The sequence below is a fragment of the Dreissena polymorpha genome, chromosome 7 (genome assembly GCF_020536995.1).
Source record: "Dreissena polymorpha isolate Duluth1 chromosome 7, UMN_Dpol_1.0, whole genome shotgun sequence".
Lineage (NCBI taxonomy): Eukaryota > Metazoa > Mollusca > Bivalvia > Myida > Dreissenidae > Dreissena > Dreissena polymorpha.
The window spans coordinates 61,823,542-61,845,591 of NC_068361.1; the positions used below are offsets into that span (position 1 = coordinate 61,823,542).

Below are 22,050 nucleotides of genomic sequence, written 5' to 3' on the forward strand. Positions count from 1 at the left end.
ATAGTCATCTACTGGACCTCCTTCATAAGGACTACGTAACCAGAATGTACTGAATATACTAACACTTCAACGAAGGTCACTAACAAACAATTCATCGAAACTATTGATGGACATACTTAAAATTTCATTTTAATTGGCACAATGGCGCATACATAAATTTATTTTTCGAAATAATCTCGAGTGTAACATTTATCCAAGGTTTATTCGAGTCCACTCACCCAGAGAACTGCACATTACGGTCGATCGACAAAAATCAATGGTAATGAACGAATCGCGAAACTGCGAGCGTGATTTTCAACCGTTCTACTTATGTTATAACTACCTTTTTTTAAGAAACCACCACAGCTGTTTCTAAACAACAATGAGAACATAATGTAACAAACAAAAGGCATACTAATAACAATATGTAAGAGGTGTCACCGTATAAAAGTATATAAATTGGAATAAAAGTTAGTAAACATTGTGTTAGATTTATTCCGATAATAATACAGTTTTAAAAGGATTGGTATTAATACATCGTGCCAAATTTTAAAGAAAGTCGTTTACATCATATTCCGAATGTTGTACATGAACTGTGAAAACACCGCCTTATAAATCTTCACGGACAGTGCACCGGTCCTAACTTCTTAAAGTCAGAATTTTAAAAGGTTTTTAACATATTGAATAAATGTAATCAATCTTTTGCTTATAAATGCTATACAGAACACACGTTTTAAGTTCTACTTATCGCTATAATAAATAACTATGATATGTACTAAAAGTTGCTTTTTTTAACTCGTGTCCGGGGTATTGTTTGTTATAAGATCGGTGTTTATTTCTAGTTGTCATTTAATACATGAGTTGTAGATGGAGTTAAAGTTTGATGCAACGTAGTTATACATTAAACGATATACCAGTATTATTGCAAATTGTTAAATAGTGGTCTGTCGGTCGATTTGTATGATTGTCTGTTGGTTAAAATATTTAAGTAAACTATGTAAATGTACTTTGGTTAATTTTCGGATATTTGTAAGACTTAAATCTGTGTATGTTATGGTTTATCTAATTGAACTGTTAAAGTTATTTAAATGTGTACTAAACCAAATGAAAACAGCTGACATGAAATATGCATTTGTGAATGGGGTGGGGTAATATAAAGAAGGGACACAAGGCAAAGCTTGCCTAAAGGCTTCCTGTCTTTCACATGTTTAAACGGTTAAATCAGTTCATTAGGTTTGCGTTTGCTCTTGCTAAACAAACACATAATTCCAAATACCGTATTCCGTCGGGGATATTGGAAAGCTGGTTTGACAATGTCAAAACACTTTCGGGTCGCTTTCGATGGTATTGGAACAATGTCGGGACTAGATGATGTAGAAACGTATTATTTCATTGAATAAAAACCAACTGCATAAGAGAATCTTACAATCACGCCAATATAATTGTTATTAATAAGGAGGCTTTAGGTAAGGGATTTAAAGAAAGATCATTAAACATAGTTCGGTTGCTATTTAGGAGGCGACGGGTCACATTATAAATATATACTTTTGTTGCGTAATAAATAATATTTATGTTGTTCCATCATTTTAATGAGAAATATAATTATGTCACCAATACATGCGACAGACAAACAATTCTGACAGTGCAAGAGGGCCTGTAATTTGTTTAAGTTACCGGACCTCACCCGATTTTACTGGATCTTGTTCTTCTTTTACTGCACAGGTGAAGATACCTTTTTGAATGTATGTCTATTTTAACAATTAAACATACATTAATTTCATTAAAGAAGTAGGCCGTTTTTTTATAACAAGTGAACAAACCTTTAATTTAAAGAAATATGTTCAAATATTTTACACATTACAAGTATTTGTGTAACGCCGTTTTAGTTTTACGATAATCACACAGGTTGAATACCAAAAACTTGTTCAACCACTACAAAACTGTTGTTTTTCGCTTACGTCACAAAACACTGCGCAGCGTTTTACTGGTTCTGAAAAAAGCACTAGGAGTTTATAATGTAAACAGAAAAGTATGCAAGTTCGCTTGACTGGTTGGCAGTAAACCGTTCTAGTTTATTGAAAACATCATCAAGCGAAGTAAAATACACATAGACGAGTACACTTTTATTTAAAATATTCATTTTCGTTTCAAACTAAAACAAAGTTTGACCTGTCGATGTTTTTCGGACACAAGGTTCGCCAGTTTCGGAACTGATACCAGACCTCAGCAAATTTTATCGGAAATGTCTGAGGTCGTACGTCATGACATGGGTTGATTATGAATTTGAGCATTTGAGCTAAATAAAAAAGTGTGTCAACATAATAATCTGCGTCTGTTGTTCATGGCATCGTGCCTCAACAAGTAGTTTTTATTGTGCTCTAATGCATATTATTAATTAAATAACCGAACTGCAGTTTAATCAAATTATCATTGTTTATCTCTTATATTGCTTTTTTAATATGACTTGCGATGGTGTGAGTATATTGTTATTGAGACTTGTGTGTTCTTGTTTGATTAATTCGCTAGACATACATAACCGTCAACATACTTTAGATAATACAAGATCATAAGGAAATTAAACTATTAAAATACCAACCACGATTTACCAAATACTTGAAACAAAGCATCATCAATGCGGGGAATAACGGTGTCAGAATTTAGACGAATGGCCGCCGATGTCTCGATTCGATCGAGAAATCGACTTTTCAAACAGGTACATCTTTCTTATTACTTACCTGTTTTTAATCGGATGACACCTATCATAGGACCAGCCGGAAGCGGTTTCAGCGAGTATCAACCGTTTTCCTCTGGTTGGTCTGAGTGTGGAGATAGGTCATTTCGCGATTTCCGTCAATTGAAATTTAACACAGACTAACAATAATATCACGGGTATCACACTAATTAGCACTGTTTAAGTACCAGTTGTTCATGTGGACGCATTTTGGTTGACAAAAAATCGATTGCTCATGGCGTTATTTTCAAGGTAAAGATAATATAACTTCATTACAGTGGCAATATAATGTTTAGGCCAGCATGACCGCAGGTAAGTTTTTCTTTAGTACTTTGCTAAAAAAAAGCTATACAAGTGTGAATTAGTACTGAAAATAAGCCATATCAGACATATAATAACGTCAAATACGTATCAAATATGTTTTGGACACGACATTTAAAGTCAAAATAGCAAGATGGTTTAATATAGACTTGGAAGCTGCCATCGATGGGACAATCAATGTTGGGGTATATTAAAGACTCGATATCGCGATGAAGTAATAAAAATTAAAGTTCCTATCGGTTACCTCAAAGAACGTACATAGAACAGATATAATGTGGCTTAACCAATTCTGGCTAATTTCAAGTTTACTAGTTACCTTGTGAAGTGAAATGTGTCTGAGTTGGTGTCTGTATTTAAAGGGTTTAATGCCCGCTTCGAGGTTATATGTACAGTCTGTCCTCTATCATGCTCTTGTAAAACGAGTACTGAAAATAGACCAATGTAAAACTATAATTTCAATAAAACTATGTTTCATAAAACTTACCTGGGACGCAAAAAAACTACTAATCTACATCATCAAATGTGCTGAGTATATTCACACGACAAAATATGATTTTTACAAAAATACTTGATGGATGGATCACAGAAAGCTTAAAACACAGTACACAATCTGTAGGAAATACAATGCATGTTCAAGTTGTTAAAATACATTCCCAATGCTAAATCATATTCATACTTCATGTTCTGGTCACACACGGTATAGTAATCGGGTAAAAGATTAGCCCGTCTTTGCATTGTTTGTACTTGTCCCTTTATCATGAGAAATTGTTCTGAAAACAATTGAACATGCACTAAAATTACATTATCCTGAAGGAATTTCTTCAAGAAAAAACAGCAATCCAAAAAAATATTAATACAAATGTCTGGAGGAACAACAACATTTTCAAATACTCGTAAGCAATAACAAAAAGCAGCTACACCAAAACAGGCTTACAATAAAATTCCTAATGAAAAGAAAATTTTGATGATCCAGATAGCCGATGTCGTATACGAAATTAACATTTACAGTGCCTTTACATTACATTAGATATGTATCTAATGTACCAGAAAATGCCAATGCGAGTTTTTTTAGACTTATTGGGCGGAGAAAACGGTATTCCTTGACATGTGCATTCTCAAAATCTGGTTGTTCTAGCAGTTGTGCGTGTATAAGGGCCATGCGCGTGCTCAATATCAATCGTCAAAAACAGTCGAAACTCAACTTGATTAAGTCTTTCGGCACGTACCCTATCTGAATATTTATTTCAATGCCGTTGTCTTCAAAACAAATACATTAATGTGTTTAAGTAAGCTGTTGATCATCTATTTTAAACAAGAAGCATAATTTGCACTGTTTGTTTAAGTTGTTTTCCTTTCAGGAATCTAAAACAAGCGATGGTTATTATGCAGGCGGACTGTTCTGAGCGAGGCGAAGACAATGAGCTAAGGTTTGTTTATTATAATTATCTTGGTAGACGATGCATATGTTATCTAATTACCTTGGAAATTAACTATTTATTTCGATCTGCGTACCATTGCCAAACGCGACGTTTGCCTTACACACATATACCACTGTTTAGCTCGAATTGAATCGCCCCAGCTTTATAGAATAGACTATTTTATAAACAAAATATTACAATACAGTCTTATTATTAATTTCTCGTTACACTTGATGCGTACAGAAATATAAATGTAATCGGCATATAATTTATGTTTAATCCTTCCGAAATGTTAAGCTCAACTTTCAACAACAACCTTACCAACATAGTTCACTTAATTCAATGTGGAGAATATATACATTATAGTAGACTAAAGTTAACACCAATATCATGATTCTGATTAACGTTATATTAATACAAGTGTGGGGAGTTGTAGAATAATTAATATTTAACTTGGAAATAAGGACTATACTCACGTATGCGAAACATGACAGAGTGGTTTGGTTGACATTACACATGTGTATTTTGGTAATCTTGCGTCTGATAGATATTTTGCATTGGAAGAACAGACCTGAATAGAAGTTTTACATAACATCTAAAATCGAAGAAGGCTTATGTAACATTATTATACTACCACGAGGCTCACTGGCTTTTTGTATTTGCGATGCAAAATATATTATGTATCTTAAATATATACATACGTGTTTTTACATATGCATTAAAACAACACAGCTAGTTATAAGTTTAATGATGGATACGGCAGTGTATATGCCAATGAATGGTATATTCATTACAATAAACAACTGGACCTTTATGAAACTTCTGCTGCAAGATAATTGTATATATTCGGGTAGCATATCTATATCCACACATAACATACAGTTTTTATTAGTAAGGGAAAGTGTGATATATGGTGTCCTTCCTGTTGATTGGTCTTGTTTCTCATAGTGTTGCATTTGTAATGTCCAACTAATATGTTTAGATGTTTAAATAAGTGTAGTCACACATTGGTAATATCGTAACATTCCGGTGAAAATCGATTCGAGAAAAAAGTTAACGGATATATGGCATTTTTTTTAGATACAATTGCTGCATTGTTTTGCAGCCAATAACTATTACGGGTCGAATCCAATCCAAATAATACTGGGTACGCATATAGGGAATACTTTAATACATGTTTGGTTCGAGCCTTTAAGCAATTGTAATTTTCTAGTTTATATGAATTTTAAACACTGTTCGAGGATGATACTTCTTCAAGTGATGGGAAACTTGTAATTTTACAGAACTGGAAGGTTTACCCTCATTTGTTTTAAATTTGACTTATCATGGCTACTAGAAGATTGTTCGAGATAAGTTTAATGTGTTTATATAAGTGTATATATGTCTGTGTATGACTATAAAATACGGGTTAAATTTGTTTTGGTCGATGAGTACCCAATGGTGTTGTAGTTTTGTCACCTTCTAACTCCAAGAATATTTGTGTCGGGATTATTTCTTAATGAGCTACTTAAATAAACATCACCACTGGCTTCAAAATTATTAAAGTGAGTATGCACGATTTGTATATGTGTTAAATTGTAATATTTTGATAAAAATAGGTTACGATAACACAAAATAGGCAAGACAAATTATACACTGAAGACGAATTTCATAAAATGCAGCAGAGACAAATTAACGCCCAGAGCCGATTGTGACGAAGATATTTCGTACATATTTTCCTACAATAACCGAATCATTCGTCTTTCTATTAGGATCGGAGATAGTGTTCGTGTATCGTATGAAGATATATCGTTGCAGGAAATTTAAATGACGTAACATTAAATTTAAATTCACATCGCACATGCATGATATACATGCTGGCGAATTCTACTGTACAGACATTTTCGATTTTAGAATTAAATATCTGGCTTATTTAGCAGTTTTCGACACATGTTCTTCTTAACTTTTATTTTAATTTATATTGAAATATATGTTTATAATAAGTTGTTTGCACATTTTATATAAATTTATAAATATTTGACAAAATCGTACATACTCGCTTTAAACACATTTTCTTTTATAAACATAGCAATAATGAACCTAAGGGACATTATTAGAATTGTTATGCATGTTACCGTCAGCTTGTATTACACGATACAGGAATTTCGCCGAACTGAGCAATAGTTACATCATTTAAGCTACGGTCACCGGCTTGGAACGTTTAATGAGTTAATCGGAGGATTAAACCAACGTGATGTCTAGCCTAACTTTAAAACTCTGGCCACCATGTATCGCAAAACACACACATGAAGCCATCAATCAGGAAACAATCTTAATTGTTCAATATGTAAAATTGCATGTATGCGTCGAATGTGTTTTTATTTTTTAAAATATTCTCGAGGCTAGCGATTAGCAATGAATTCTGAGACGTTCATATAAAGACCTTAAAAAATGAAAAACATATATAGTACAGTAAATCCAATATATAAAGATTAAAGCATCATTTCAAATTAGTTAGGGGTATGATTTAAACAAGTATGAACTTGGCTCTACTCCTAAAACAATCTTAACACCAACTATGTCAACATAAACTATACGCCCATGGATATTTAAACGTAGTGAAAGTTCAACTGCACTGATAGGATAGATCCCTATGTATGCATTCTGTCTTGTATTATGGCAAGGAATCAGTTAAAAAAAGAGTGAGACAAACGGGTTTCAAGAATACAATTAGAGGTTGCTACCAATAACAACAATTAGAGACTGGAAATATGGAAACATGGATAATATAAACGGCGATAAGAACTACTGCGTAAACACAAAACCAATATGTTGCTGTATTGAAAGCACAATTAACACATCCTTTACGATTGTACTATTTGTTACCAACAAACTGCAACTTTCGTGCGCTTTCGTGCAAATTTATATTACTTGGTGACAAATACTAGAAGCTATATTGCATCATTCGTTACTTGATAAATGTAAATCCAATATTCTTGTGCGTATACATGAAAAGTTATCAATGTACATGTATGTATATATATATCTTACATAAATTGTTCATTGGCACATAATTTTAAGAATAGTGTTTGGGAAACATGATACTTTTGTGTTTGTTTGAAGGGACCTTTTCACAGATTTTGGCATGTTTGAAGTTTGTCATTACATGCTTTATATTAAAAAAAGTAAACATTGAATGTTAATAGCTCCAGTAAAAAACAAGAATACAATTTAAGAAAAAAGTAAACATCAACTGGGCTCGAACCAATTACCTCTGGAGTAAAAGTCTTACGCTTAGACCACTCGGCCATCCGTTCTCATACACTGTCCGATGTATTTTAATCTGTATATAAGCAATTCTCGTAGTGTAATAAAAAATAACGACAACAAAAGACCTCTCCAAATTATTAAGTCGTTTCGCGTTGCAACGCTTTATAATATTCAAGTTTTAAAATCATCAAAATATGCCTATAATGGATATTTTAGAGCAAGGCAAATGTTCAATATTACTAGTTCCTCACAAATATCATAAATACAACGAAAATGTGCGAATCTCAAACACTTTTTTATTTATTTTTGTCAATTTACCAAAACGTGAAAAGGTCGCTTTAAGGAATAAAACATCACTTGGATATAAATTATAAAATATATTGCCATTTATTTTTTACGCATTTTCAACATTAATATTAGACACACAATTTTTCTTTCATAGTATATTTTCTTTAAAAAAAATCAGAAAATATTTTCCCGATTTAATTATCAAAACCATTTCCATTAAGATCTTCTTCATGTTCAATTTACGAATTAATGTTGTATTTGTGCTCATTAAAAACTTGCCATATAAAAGTTTTAGACCGTCAGTTGTCCAAAACAGATAATTGTACCTACCAAATTATGATAACATTTTAAATACGAAATGGCATCCTTTTGCGTACATGTACAAATCTAATCTATACCAATTTATTAATAATTTAAAAGATATTTTTTTCACTTTTGTACAATAATTATGTGATCCGATGTGCATGTTTGAGACGAACGCATTCTTTGGTTCCATCTAAGTAGCTATATACAGAAGTTGAGATTGTGTACATTTCTATAGAATGCCTAAAGTAAACTACAGTTTTTTATTGTTTCGTAATACTATCCATATCATGCACAACTAGGGAGCCTGTCTATCACACAAAGTTTTAAGCAGCGGAACGCCACTTACTATACCAGATAAGCAAACTTACTGACGATATGAACATTTTGATTTTTTTTTTTCGAAGAACTGTTTGCAAAAAATACTTTAACAACCTTTGTTCTGATGAAACAAAAATTGGAATTGTGTTATTTAAAAAAAAGTTTTTAACTACAATTTTACCATAACGTCTCTTTAAATATTAAAACATGTGATTTTAAATGAGTTTGTACTTGCTTTTTGTGTCCATGTCACATTTCAAAACTGTATGCTATTACACAAACCTATAAACTCTAGTGAATATGATATATTTTATATGCATGCCTTAACAACACACGTGATTGTGATTTTATGATTTTTATAATTGCAGCGATCTACTAAAACCAATAGCTGAGAAAGACGTTCAATTAGAGATGCAGTGTGGCCTTTTAAGGGATCAACTGAAGTACATCGAAACAGAATCGTGCCCTGTTGGTCCCTGTTTTGAGGTAATAATGTATTCGCTGTAGCTGTGTTCATGTTCGTTGATTAATCGATGTAGTAGGTTAACACACAAAACACGCTATTTTATACAAAGGCTGAACGTATAAGTATGTTCCTAAATCGGATATAATCATGCATTATATAATTTGTAAAAAGATTCAATCCAATAAACGCTATTCGCATTATAAATTGTATGATAAGATGTTGCATTAACCATACAATGTTTGATTCGGACATATTTGAGGTTCTAGAAAATGTAGTTGAGCGACCCATTTAAAAAAGTATAATTTTAAAATGATAACGTAAATATATAAGTGATCCAAAAAAAACATGCATTAATGCACTTCATATTGAGACATATATTGATTTCATTCAAACTATTGAACTATCATTTGGTTATAAACAAATGCTTATTGTGAAACATACGTTATTTATTTCGTTATTACGTGTAAGCCGAGCAGTGGAGAGGAAGACGCAGCAAGTGGAGAAATGGAACCTGAGTACTACTCATTTTTAATTTTATTTTGTTATCATTTACCGCTTTTACCTAATTCAAAGTAAGACTTCTACAAAACAATATGCAATTTATATAGATTTATGCTGGTAATTCATTTACAAATTACGTATATGTTTGCTTGTTCGTGGTTTCCTTTCATTTCCAATATACAAAACAAAACAAAACAGTATTAATCTAAGGTATAAAGTCAATGGATGTAAAAAACTCTAAAATTGATAGAAAAATAGTATTTTTCAATATATAACATTGAGGATGTTACTTGCAACGGGAATCTATATTATATTTCAAGGTGCGAACCGAACATTAATAATAAAGCTACGTCTTAACGTTTTGACTCTTATGCACGTTTATTTGTTTTATATGTATTGTAGAGTGTTAACCTATGTATGTTTATATTTTGTAAAGACCATTACAGGCTGGACAATCTATCAAACAGTGGACTGATTACATGGAATCTAATTTGAGAATTAGGTACTAAACATGAATTTGCAAATGTTTTCTGTTGGACCTTTTTATGTACAACATGCGTCGTCGTGTGCGTGAAACATAACCATACTATCAACGTTCGAAAGTACACAGAATGTTTATGCTATATTTAGACATTCTTAGTTGTTAATTGTAACAACAATCATAAATTGATAAATATATGGCATTGCTTATGATATCAAGTCCGTCTTCGCGTTTTTTTAAATTTGATAAATATTAGTTATCTAAGCTTACACAGTATTTTGTGTTTCTCCCTGAATTAAACCTTTTTTGGTGATATAAATGCATCAACGTAGATATTGAAAGTAGAACGTGAACAGTAATGACTTTGTATGATGAACTTTGTCCGTGAAAAAGTGTCTTTGTCTGAAATTTTCTATGAAAAGTAATACCCTCACTACAAGACAATATGCGGTGTATTTTTAAATCAATCTGTACCGATAACACGAATGTATGTTGGTTTGCCCCAAAACGTGTCCGAATTACATATCCATATGCGTTGATCGATTTCGTGACAAACGTCCACCTTCATATGACGATGTGCGGACTGCAATAACATTTTTGCTCAAATGTTAGGACTGAACTTTCAGGGTAAACGTTAAAAAGCGACACTTGATTGCCAAAATGGGGCGTTTGCGCCCCATATCTTGGAAATGTGTTGAATTATTAAAACATTAATCGGCAAAAATGTTCTTCTATGTAATACGGGTTGTCGTGTGTAAGATACATGATGCTTAACACAAGGTCATGGTCTAACTTGTCGAAGTTGAGCTTATAAAATCCTTATTTTTATTATTCAATGAAGTCTCTTAAATAAAAGATACAGGCGTTCATCTTTTAGCGACAATGCGTCTTTTACAATGACTATTTGATTACCAAACATCTTTGAGTCAAAATGCTAGGGTCAACGGTCAAAATACTGCAATTCATTTTTTAAATATAAAAACAAATGTTCAATTATATAAGTTAACTTGCCTCCTTTTCTAAAATAAACGACCTCGTAGAAATGTGCAAAATTGTCTCTTGCTAATATAGAACGCGTTGTATTTTTTTTATGCTCCCCGAAAATTCTCGGGAGCATATAGTTGCCAGTTGCCAGTTTTTTGGAAGGCAGGAAGGAAGGAGGGAGGGGGAGGAAGGAGGAAAAGGCGGGGGGAAGGCAGGCAAGGACGGCAGGCGGAAGAAGGGGGGGGTGGGGAAGGTGGAAGGTTCTGCGGCAGGCTAGGGTTTCCTTCCTTCCTTCCTTCCTTCCTTTCCTTCCTCCTTCCTTCCTTCCTTCCTTCCTTCCTTCCTTCCTTCCTTCCTTCCTTCCTTCCTTCCTTCCTTCCTTCCTTCCTGGAACCTTCATTCCTTCCTTCTCCTTCCTTCCCTCCTTCCTTCCTTCCTTCCCTTTCTCTCCCTTCCTTCCTTCCTTTCCTTCCCTTCCTTCCTCCTTCCTTCCTTCCTTCCTTCCTTCCCCGAAATTCTCGGGGAGCATATAGTTGCCAGTTCCTTCCTTCCTTCCTTCCTCCCTCCCTTCCCTTCCTCCCTCCCTCCCTCCCCCCTTCCTCCCTCCCTCCCTCCCTCCCCCTCCCTCCCTCCCTCCCCCCCTCCCTCCCTCCCCCCTCCCTCCCTCCCTCCCTTCCCTCCCTCCCCCCTCCCTCCCTCCCTCCCTCCTCCCAGAAAGCTCCCTCCCTTCCCCTCCCTCCTCTCCTCCTTCCTTCCTTCCTCCCTCCTTCCTTCCTTCCTTCCTTCCTTCCTTCCTTCCTTCCTTCCTTCCTTCCTTCCTTCCTTCCTTCCTTTCCTTCCTTCCTTCCTTCCTTCCTTCCTTCCTTCCTTCCTTCCTTCCTTCCTTCCTTCCTTCCTTCCTTCCGTCACACTTGTGTTACAGTTTCTCATAGCACCTTCAATACTTTACCGATCTCTTTCATATTTGGCGTGTAGGTACCTTGCATGGACCTCTACCTTTTGATGAGGTTTGAGGCCATTAGGGTCAAGTTCAAGGTCACCGAGGCTAATAATAGATTTTTACGTCACACTTTTGTTACAGTTTCTCATAGCACCTTCAATACTTCACCGATCTCTTTCATATTTGGCATGTAGCTTCCTTGCATGGACCTCTACCTTTTGATGAGGTTTGATGAGGTTTAAGATCACTGGGGTCAAGGTCACCGAGGCTAATAATAGATTTTTCCGTCACACTTTTGTTACAGTTTCTCATTGCACCTTCAATACTTTACCGATCTCTTTCATATTTGGCATGTGGGTACCTTGCACGGACCTCTACCTTTTGATGAGGTTTGAGGTATATGGGTCAAGGTCACCGAGGCTAATAATATATTTTTCCGTAACACTTTTGTTACAGTTTCTCATAGCACCTGCAATACTTTACCGATCTCTTTCATATTTGGCATGTAGGTACCTTGCATGGGCCTCCACCTTTTGATGAGGTTTGATGTCACTGGGGTCAATGTCAAGGTCATCGAGGCCAATGAAAGATTTTTTTAGGTGGTTATTAACACATAGATTGACATAGCATCATCGGGGAGAATCCATCAGTTTCACTGATATTCTTGTTGTTTTGGTTGTCTTCAATTATTATAACTTTGTTTGTATAATTTTCAGATTGAAGAAATCGGAGAGTGAAGTTGAAATACTTCAGAAACATCGAGGCGACATAAGGGACATGATATAGTAGGCGATTTGCAAATTTAGTGCATAAAAATGATCATATTGCAAGTCGTCATAAGTAGCTAAATGAGTTCATGTTTGTATAATTGAATCAAAGATAGATTATACAATGGAACTGAATGTAGTAACAGTACAGTCAGATTTATTACTGCCATATGATATGAATTGTTTTATGCACTTATTAGTTAAAAAAATATATTTATGATGCACACAAATTGTTATATAAATATATATGTTGTATTTGCTAGATCTTGTTAATTATTCACGAATAATATAACATTTATGTTAAAATGTGTAAGCAATAATCGCAGATCCGTCCTAACGTTAATGCAGTTCATGAAGGTCAATTAAAAACGACAAAACAGATAGAAATATGTTTTCAAAAGTAATATTCTTTTTTTTGCAATTGTTTGCAAACTTTAATTATTTTTTCAAAATTCTATGGAAGCCGATTCATGTTTATTAGACATGTGGGAAGTTACTTAAGCGCTTATTATTAAAATAGATATATGAGTAGTCGAATACATAACGATACTTTATTACAGCAAGTTGCAAATGATAGTTGGGTGGCAGATGGACGATTCCGAATCTCGAGCATATGGCAGTGAAACCCGGTGAGCCTTTTTGGCTATGACAAGAAAGACATCACAAGCAATATATGTATAAGCAAACCATTATAACTTGCATGTATTGTGTATTATTCAGGCGTCCTAAAACTCGCATCAAATGTCAATTCTTATGCACACTATAACGATTTCTTGATTATTTTTTACGACTCACTTCACACAAAAGGATTTATATAACTAATTTATTAAATAATATAGCTACTTAAAGTTATGTCATATCACTTCATAAAGACAAGTGTGTATAGCTCCCGATTCAAAGTAGGGAGGTCAATACTGGATTCACCATGGCCGTCTGTCTATGTGTATGTGTGTCTAGACTCGGATACAATTGTTTCCAGTGAGTCTCTTCGTCACGTTTAAATGTTCATTATCAAACATTAGTTGGATTACTGCTGATGATATGTCGTTATGTATGTGAGATTTTTATCACCCTATGTAAAAAAGGTCTGCCTATTTTTCAATTTCGTTTGTACAATTATTTGTGTGTACCTTTTTTTACAATAACTAAACTTATCTGAACTCAGCATATCCAGATAAGTTATATGTGGTTATGTAGCAGTTATTATAGCGGTCCTCTTTTTGCTTTCATCAACTCATGACAATTTAGTCAAAACTGGGAACACCCAGGGAAAGAGTGGGGTTAGAGTTTATGTATAGGCTTATGTAGTAAAATAACTACATGTTTGTTTCTGAACCGCAAGAACAATAATACAACTGGCCATATCTCATGGTCAAATATGTTATTGTTTCTTGTATTAATTGATACACATTACTAAATGCGGCCTTTGTGGCTATTTATCACTAGTGTGGCGAGCTGTTGTTTTGTTAGTGGCGCGTTATATCGTAGTTATCGAATATGAACATATAATTTTCTTTATGCGCATTTACCGAAATATGGCTTTAGTTAACGACCATACCCAGAATCCGTTCTTATGCTGGTAAAAAGTATTTACAAATTGCCTTTTTTTCAAAGAATTGCACTTCAATGAAAATGGAAATTTGCATAATGTATTATTTTAATCGTATTTTTTTGTGACTGAAAAAGGACAAAATAACAAGTACTGAAGTTCTCCTTTTGCGTTTCGCTCTTACGGAATTAACGTTTTGGTTGTGCTAAATTGATAGCAGTGATAATTATGATACTGGCGAAAATGATGACGAGTATTTTTATAATATCGATGATGATAATCTCAATACTGATATAATGCGTATGTGGTCGATTATGATGAGGATGAAGTCAATAATGAGGATAAGGATGATACGACGATGATGAGAAGGAGGAGGGATATGAGGATACTAATGATGGTCATTAGTTTGTTAAGATGGCGAATTACTCTTCAATTAATAGTCAAACAAAGACACCTATTATTTTCAATGTGTGCACGGTAAATGATTTGCGCATTTGGCATTTTAAGATTATACAGTGGCCCTTTTAGTAAGAGTTTGGTCACTGACCCGCAGAGCGCCGATAATTGCTTAAACTACTCAAATCTTGTATGTGATTGTGATTATAGTTTTCTTAAAAAATATAACTCTATACATTACAATCCGGATAACACGGTAACATCAAACAGGAATATTATGTGGAAAGCTATATATTTTAGCGGTTAAATTCAGTTTACTTTTTATAATTAAGCAGCAGGAATCTTGAATCAACTGACTTTTTATTAACCTTTTTACATCGAATTCTTGAGCGATTGAATAGACATGAATATGTGTACGTGAATGCTAATCTTTTGTAATCGAATTAAGTGAAGGGCTCTAATTTTACAAAGCAATAAAATAATTAGAACCTCATAACACCTACAAATAAGTTGTGTATCATCTGTTGATGGATTATAGAATAATATCAGCCGATATATATGTGTCTTATAACATTGCTTAACGCTCTGTTATACGTTCTTCATTGAATAACAAATAATTTATCAACAGATCAAACATAACTACCATTTTAAGAATATATTGCGTTTGTTGTCGATTTGATTCCATATTACGCATATACGTTATTTAAAAATTGTAACGTGTTTGAAATCGAAACAATAATATGATTTTATTGAACGGATCTAACCCAATGTCTTATGGTTTAACATTACCAAATACAATGTATATGTACATTACGTTTACAGCAAACGTCTTGAACAGTTAGTTGAGAAACTCGTAGAAATATCAAGCAACGTTAACGAAGAACTATCTAACCTAGAACGAGAATGCTCCACAGCTCTTAACCGCTCAGAAGTAATTACTTATCATCTATATATTTTCATTGGAAAAGTAATCATATTTATTATGTCTTAGAAAGATTGCCAGACGAAATTTTTTTTTTAATTTTCAAATGGAGTTTAACACAAATGGTATGTTTGCATAACGGTTACAATATAAATAATTTGAAAATAGGTTGAAATAGTAATACTCGGGTTATAGTTTATATTAATTACGTATAAATGGTTCTTATGTGTATTTACATAAAATAATAAACAAATACAAGCTTTTGTTTAAGTAGTCGACAATGGGTATATTCATCGTGCGGTCATTATTTGTGTTCCAGACGAACACATCGGTGGAAGAAGAAATAGGAAACAACGTCTATGAGTATAATTTTTTCTAACTTAAAGTCTGTGTTATTCATTACTAAGGTTTGATATACTGAACCTTGAGACTAATTAGCAATTTGAGCTTTAAATAATTGTAAGAGTAACCTCCGGAGGATCAATTTCCAAACTGTGAATACTTGTGGTACATTGGTATAATAACATATGTTGATATATACTGGTGTTTAATTAACCAAGATTTTTCATCACTATATTTTAATAAATGCACATATTATTTTATATTAAAAATATTAATAAAAATTGCGTTGGTTAAATTTACGATAATAAGTAATTTCACATAGGAATCAACCAAAGGTGACATGCATCAGAATAACAATTCAATTTTTTCCACTACATAGCAGGCATTACATATGTTTATATACTGGTGTTTCATTAACCAAGATTTTTGTTCACAATATATTAATAAATACATATGTTCTTTTGTATTAAAATATAAATAAATATTTTTTTGTCAAATCCACGAAAGTTAATTATTGCGCACAGGAACAACAGAGACAATTTTTCCCATCACGTATAAGGCGATCGTGAAGTTCTAACGATGTTTGTGAGAAACTAACGTTTACCATTGTTTACTAAGACTCTTGATTACGTTTTGCATTGCTTATTCTGTAGCTCAGTATAATAATTTTGTATGTATGAAATAATCAGTGAGTATCATGCTAACTGAATAGTTCAATGTGACTGCTTTGTATCATTTGATAGCTTGAAAAGCATTGAGCGGGCTGTTCACACGTGGTCTGAAACTATGTTCTTGATGACGAGGCATTATGGGTAATGTAAACGTGTATTGTAATTGCAATACATGTTATATATTATGTTAAAGTATTATTACATGTATGTGTGAGGGTTACACAGCGTTGATATGGATTTCTTTTTGTTTCAGAAATCCCACAGAGCAATTTCACAAATACCAGAATGCTGCAGTGGATCTTATGATGTACGTGCGAATGCTTTAATCAGATATTATAATTAATAAGAATTAATCATCCGCAGGATATTCAACAGAATACAAATCTTCACGGTTCGTGGTACTGCGTTTAAACAAACTAGTTAAAAATGGAAAGTACCGTATTTTTATTGAAACGCTTCAGTTACATGTTCATTTGCTCATAATTTAAAATAATGTGCGTACGTTATCACTTGGGTAAAATCCCTGCTTATTTAATGTTGAAAGCCTTGTACACGTCTTGAATAGCACATCTAAGTCTGAATGGGGAAGTTTTCGGTTTCAACCAATCCGTGTTATTTGTTAGAGTGTCAACGTGTTGACTTAGGCTGGATCAAATACATTCCGAATCCACAGACACATTTTTAAATCGATATGAGATGTGCAATTTTGTAATATTATATTTGGATGGTCATATACTTTTTTTGAATAATTTATAGGATACTGAACGGGCATTTCCAGACGATAGCTCGTTTTCCTGAAGAATATGACAATAGATGTAGAACATTTCACATGTAAGTACGCTTCAACATACACAGAATTACTAATACTATAATTAGGGTTCTATACTTATGAAGTTAAGAGGGATTTCGACCTGTTATGCGATATTTTCATTTGAAACATAATGTAAGCTTTAAATAACATATACTTGCCGTTAGACGTGTCACGGAGGCATAACAAAGTTGTAAGGGCATTGTTAAATCGTTGTGAATAATTACCATGTGCGTGAACTAATTTATTTGCGCATGCGCTTGTTTATAAACGCTACTGGAGTAGCGCAATTGCTAGTTAAATTACGTGACCTTTATAGAAATAAGTTGGACTCTTTTTGGGGTCATGTATCTCCACACGGTTTCTTATTGGAATTGTAAAGCAATAATATGTCACTGTCGCCAGAATAATGTACGTGTGAATCGTTTACACAGTAACTGGTTTATACATTTCAATATGTCGTGAAATTGCCACAGGTATGCCACTTCAGTATAGTATTTTTAACATTTTTAATGGCTTCGTTAAAACTGCTTTGTATCGATCCGTCAAAAGTTTGCGTCGGTGTTGTATAAAGACTTTACATTGTATGATTGCTTATTTTATATGTGTTTCCTTCATTTACTTAAAATTTAAATGTTGCAATAAACAATATGTGCTTCAAGAAAAAATATGAAACATTTTAAAAGATATTATTTCTGCAATTATTTTTTACTAGATTAAAACATGGTAAATATCTATTTAGTGCATGTATTAATATTTGATTTTTGAATGAGTTTTGCGTTTTATAAACCAGTTTATAAGTGTGTAAAATTCACAGCAGTTTTAAATAATATTGGCGATTGCTTGCAAAACAAAGTCCTATCTATGTTACTTCATACTGTGAAAACTAAACTTGGAATACAAATTATTAAACATATAATCATACTTTTATTATGTTAACCACCTAAACACGCCCCATAATTCAACAGGTTCCTTTTAAGCACGCAGGTTAAAATTCATTTCTTTGTTTGATTCTTTATTTATTGTATTTGTTGAAAACAATAGCAATCTGACATATAAGGTGCGTCTCATGAAGAAAACAACACAATATTTACTAAATAAAACAAAAAATCCCATGTCGGGCGGGTCAGTGTTTGTAAATCAATACGTTTAAATAGATTTTTCTCGTCTCATAGATTCTTGTGCTACTGGGCAAAACAGTGCAAATAAAAGTTCAATCCATGTATAGTTTATAAAACCTAGATCGATATATGTAACGAATCATTCGGTGAAAGACACTTCATTGAATGTTCAAACATATGTCAAGTTGTAATGTTATGGAATTATTGAAATCAACCATGAAACAGTAATGTAGAGGGTTTTTAATTTATCAACAATGTTCAAGGACATCAGATATCTCTTTCATGAAGTTACACAATATATTACCCTGATTTTAAAACCTAACCTTAAAACATAAATACTGTTTGAAGAATGTTACCCAAGCGATAAAAAAAGCTTATAATACATTTCAGCTTCGGTATTATGCAGGACAAATTAGCAAATGTAAGGTACGTATATACAACGTTATTATTATTTATGACGTTTTTTACATTCGGAAACATACATACTTGACTTTTGATTTAATTGAATACTTTTGTAAAGTACTAGTCATTGCATGTTGTTTGTTGGATCATGCTAATACCTATAATAAGATTCTATAAAGTTTACTTTCATACAACGTAATATAGCACGGTTTAAAATGGAATTAACCGGACCGGTATTTGTTGAAAACGGACCAATTAACGTTAACATAATGGTGCTATTAATCTGGCCGCAATACCCTATGATTACATGATCACTACATGGAAGTTCTTATCTTTTTCGTACATAGAATGCAAGATTGTTTTGGCGTATGTTTTGATAATCATGGGTTTGAGACAACATATGTTCAAATAAAGCAGTTTTTAACAAATGCATCATTTGCCATGTGTAAAAGCAACAACTATATTGGATTTAGTTCGGCATGTTGTCAACGTAGATTTGTAAGGACTGGTTTCGACATTTCAAAAGGCTGAAATAACTTTACATTACGGGTTTCTTTCATTTAATCAATGTTTGACTTTTTGCATTATCGTCTTTATATGAATATTGAACATCGAAATCATGATTATATAAAAAATATTAAACTCGAAATGTGCAAAGAAATGTAAGTTGAACGTCCACTTCTAGAAAATGAAAATCAGTGGTAGCTACTAGTTTCGAAAAGTTTTCCCTTAAGTTTTCCTCCTAAGTAAGCGTAGTTCTAAATACAAACGTTATTTAAATTTAAGTTGTTTGCCTTATGAAGAACTGTGTCTTACAATGTGAAAAAATGTGGTGTCTTGATAATTAATGCATTAAAAATATTGTTTAAAAGCGTCTTTGGATTCATTCGCTTTATGCAAGCCTGCTACGTTTTCAGCATTTCCCAATATAAGTTTATTTTTTTTAATATTGCCTCTAATAAGTTTTTAGTTTCAATATGACCGCATTCAAATTAAGATTGTGTAATACATGATTTAAATTGCGTTCTTGCATCAACGAATGGAATTTTATTTTTATTTTATTGTTTCTAAAAATGTTTTAGTGTCTGTAGAAATTAGTTCTTGCTCTACACACTCGGCTTTAATTCACGACATACCTGGTCATTTCAATCACGCGATACAAAAGGTGTGTTTATGCTTTGGAATTAGATTCCATGGCTATTGTGCAGTTTAAAGACAGCAAAGGTTTTCTATTTTTCCTGTTTCTGTAATGTTCTGTAGTTGATTTCAATCTCTTCTTGTATTCCAATATCCAAAATCCATTATCCATACAACTAATGCGCAACCCCTGTTACCGTAAAAAACAAATTGGCGTTTTATAAAACTACGAGATGTTCCTTAAATAAACTTCTACAGCACGATTTTTACAACAACATGTCTTTTCAAACTATAGTGCGACACAGATAGCCAATCAAATACTTAAATGCCCTGCGTATGTGTAGATTTTATTACAAATTGCAATGTCACGTTTTTAGTCGTGTGTTATGTTGATTGATGTGTGTCTCCTTGTGGTGTCGAGCGGCATTCAGTGCCAGTTGGTATGTTTACTAACAGCATCAAAAGCAATCAATTGCTTATTAATTTGGTTTTTGATCTTCCCATTTCAGACTGGAGGATCATTTTGGGACATTGTAAGTATTTTATTCATTACATTCTCATGATTAAATTCAAAATGCATGCAATTATATTATCGACCAAGATTTTTTCACGTTTGTATTTTTATAAGTCGTACCATAAATAACCGCCCTTATGTCTCAAGCGAACGTTTGGATCATTGAATATCGTTACATTGTCTACTCTTGTTCTTCGTGATTTTTGTCAGAGTTTAAAGAACGCGGCATAAAGCATTCTCCTTTACCTTCTGTCTGTCTGTACACATGTGCGTCTTTGCGAAGTGTCGTGTTTCAGCCATAAGTTTGCCAACTAGTGATTGATTTGAAAAAGCATGGCTTAACTGACCATAATCATAAGTCGAAATCTCATGTATAATACCTGTCTCTCAGATCAATGGTCCTGGTCACAATTCTAGGACGAAGATAAATGTCACGCTTAAGTGTGTATGCACGATTTTGTCAAATATTTATGCATTTATATAAAATGTGTAAAACACTTATTATACATATATTTCAATATAAATTACAATAAAAGTTAAGAAGAACATGTGTCGAAAATGTGAAATAAGCCAGATATAAAATTCTGTAATCGAAAATGTCTCTACAGTCGAATTCGCCAGCATGCATGTACGATGTGAATCTAAATTTAGTTTTTGTGCAGATTCGTTCATACGACACTAAGTCACATATTTGTTTTACGGATCATTTTAATGTCCTGCAACGATATCTATTCATATAACACACGAAAAAGACGAATGCTTCGGTTATTGTAGGAAATTATGTACGAAATATCTTCGTTACAATTGGCTCGGGACGCTAATTTATCTTTGCTGCATTTTATGAAATTCTTCTTCATTGTATAATTTTTCTTGCCTATTTCGTGTTATTGTACCATATTTTTATCAATATATTACATTTTAACACATATACAAATCGTGCATACACATTTAAGGACATGATATCCAAGCAATCCAAACCATCATAAGATTCAATAAACATGTGATATCGTTCTGCCCATAGGGGTAATAGGTTAGTGAGAATTGTTATTAAAAGTTTTTCAAAAGTAGTAAGAACATTAATACCTCTGTTAGTGTTTACTTCGTTTAGGCTGCCCTTTTTATATAGTGACATTATGTTACGTAAAACCATTAGGATGGAACACACCTCAACACGTTTGAGTGTCTGTAGAAATTAGTTCTTTTCTCTTCACACTCGGCTTAAAGGGGCCTTTTCACAGATTTTGGCATTTTTTTAACTTATTCATTAAATGCTTTATATTGATAAATGTAAACATTGGATCGTAAAAGCTCCAGTAAAAAAGCAAGAAAAAAAATTAAAAAAGGAAAAGAACATTGCCCGGAGCAGGTTTCGAACCAGTGACCCCTGGAGTCCTGCCAGAGTCCTGAAGTAAAAACGCTCTAGCCTACTGAGCTATTCC

At 33.2% G+C, this 22,050-nt stretch overlaps 1 protein-coding gene and 1 long non-coding RNA gene across 2 annotated transcripts in view; both read left to right on the forward strand.

Moving 5' to 3' along the window:
- LOC127837859 (uncharacterized) overlaps positions 1-9,561 on the forward strand; it is an 18,266-nt gene extending 8,705 nt beyond the window's left edge. Inside the window, exons 3-4 of the long non-coding RNA XR_008029504.1 lie at positions 4,390-4,458; positions 8,979-9,561. This is a non-coding gene — a long non-coding RNA (uncharacterized LOC127837859). The remainder of the gene's footprint in view (positions 1-4,389; positions 4,459-8,978) is intronic.
- Positions 9,562-9,864: 303 nt separating this feature from the next.
- On the forward strand, positions 9,865-20,634 carry LOC127839761 (uncharacterized). The gene is made up of 9 exons (XM_052368147.1): positions 9,865-10,079; positions 12,699-12,767; positions 13,310-13,378; positions 15,517-15,625; positions 15,936-15,979; positions 16,883-16,936; positions 17,386-17,460; positions 18,949-18,984; positions 20,607-20,634. Exons 1-9 carry the CDS (start codon positions 10,057-10,059, stop codon positions 20,632-20,634), a joined length of 507 nt encoding a protein of 168 aa, XP_052224107.1. The 5' UTR covers positions 9,865-10,056.
- The last annotated feature ends 1,416 nt before the right edge of the window (positions 20,635-22,050 follow it).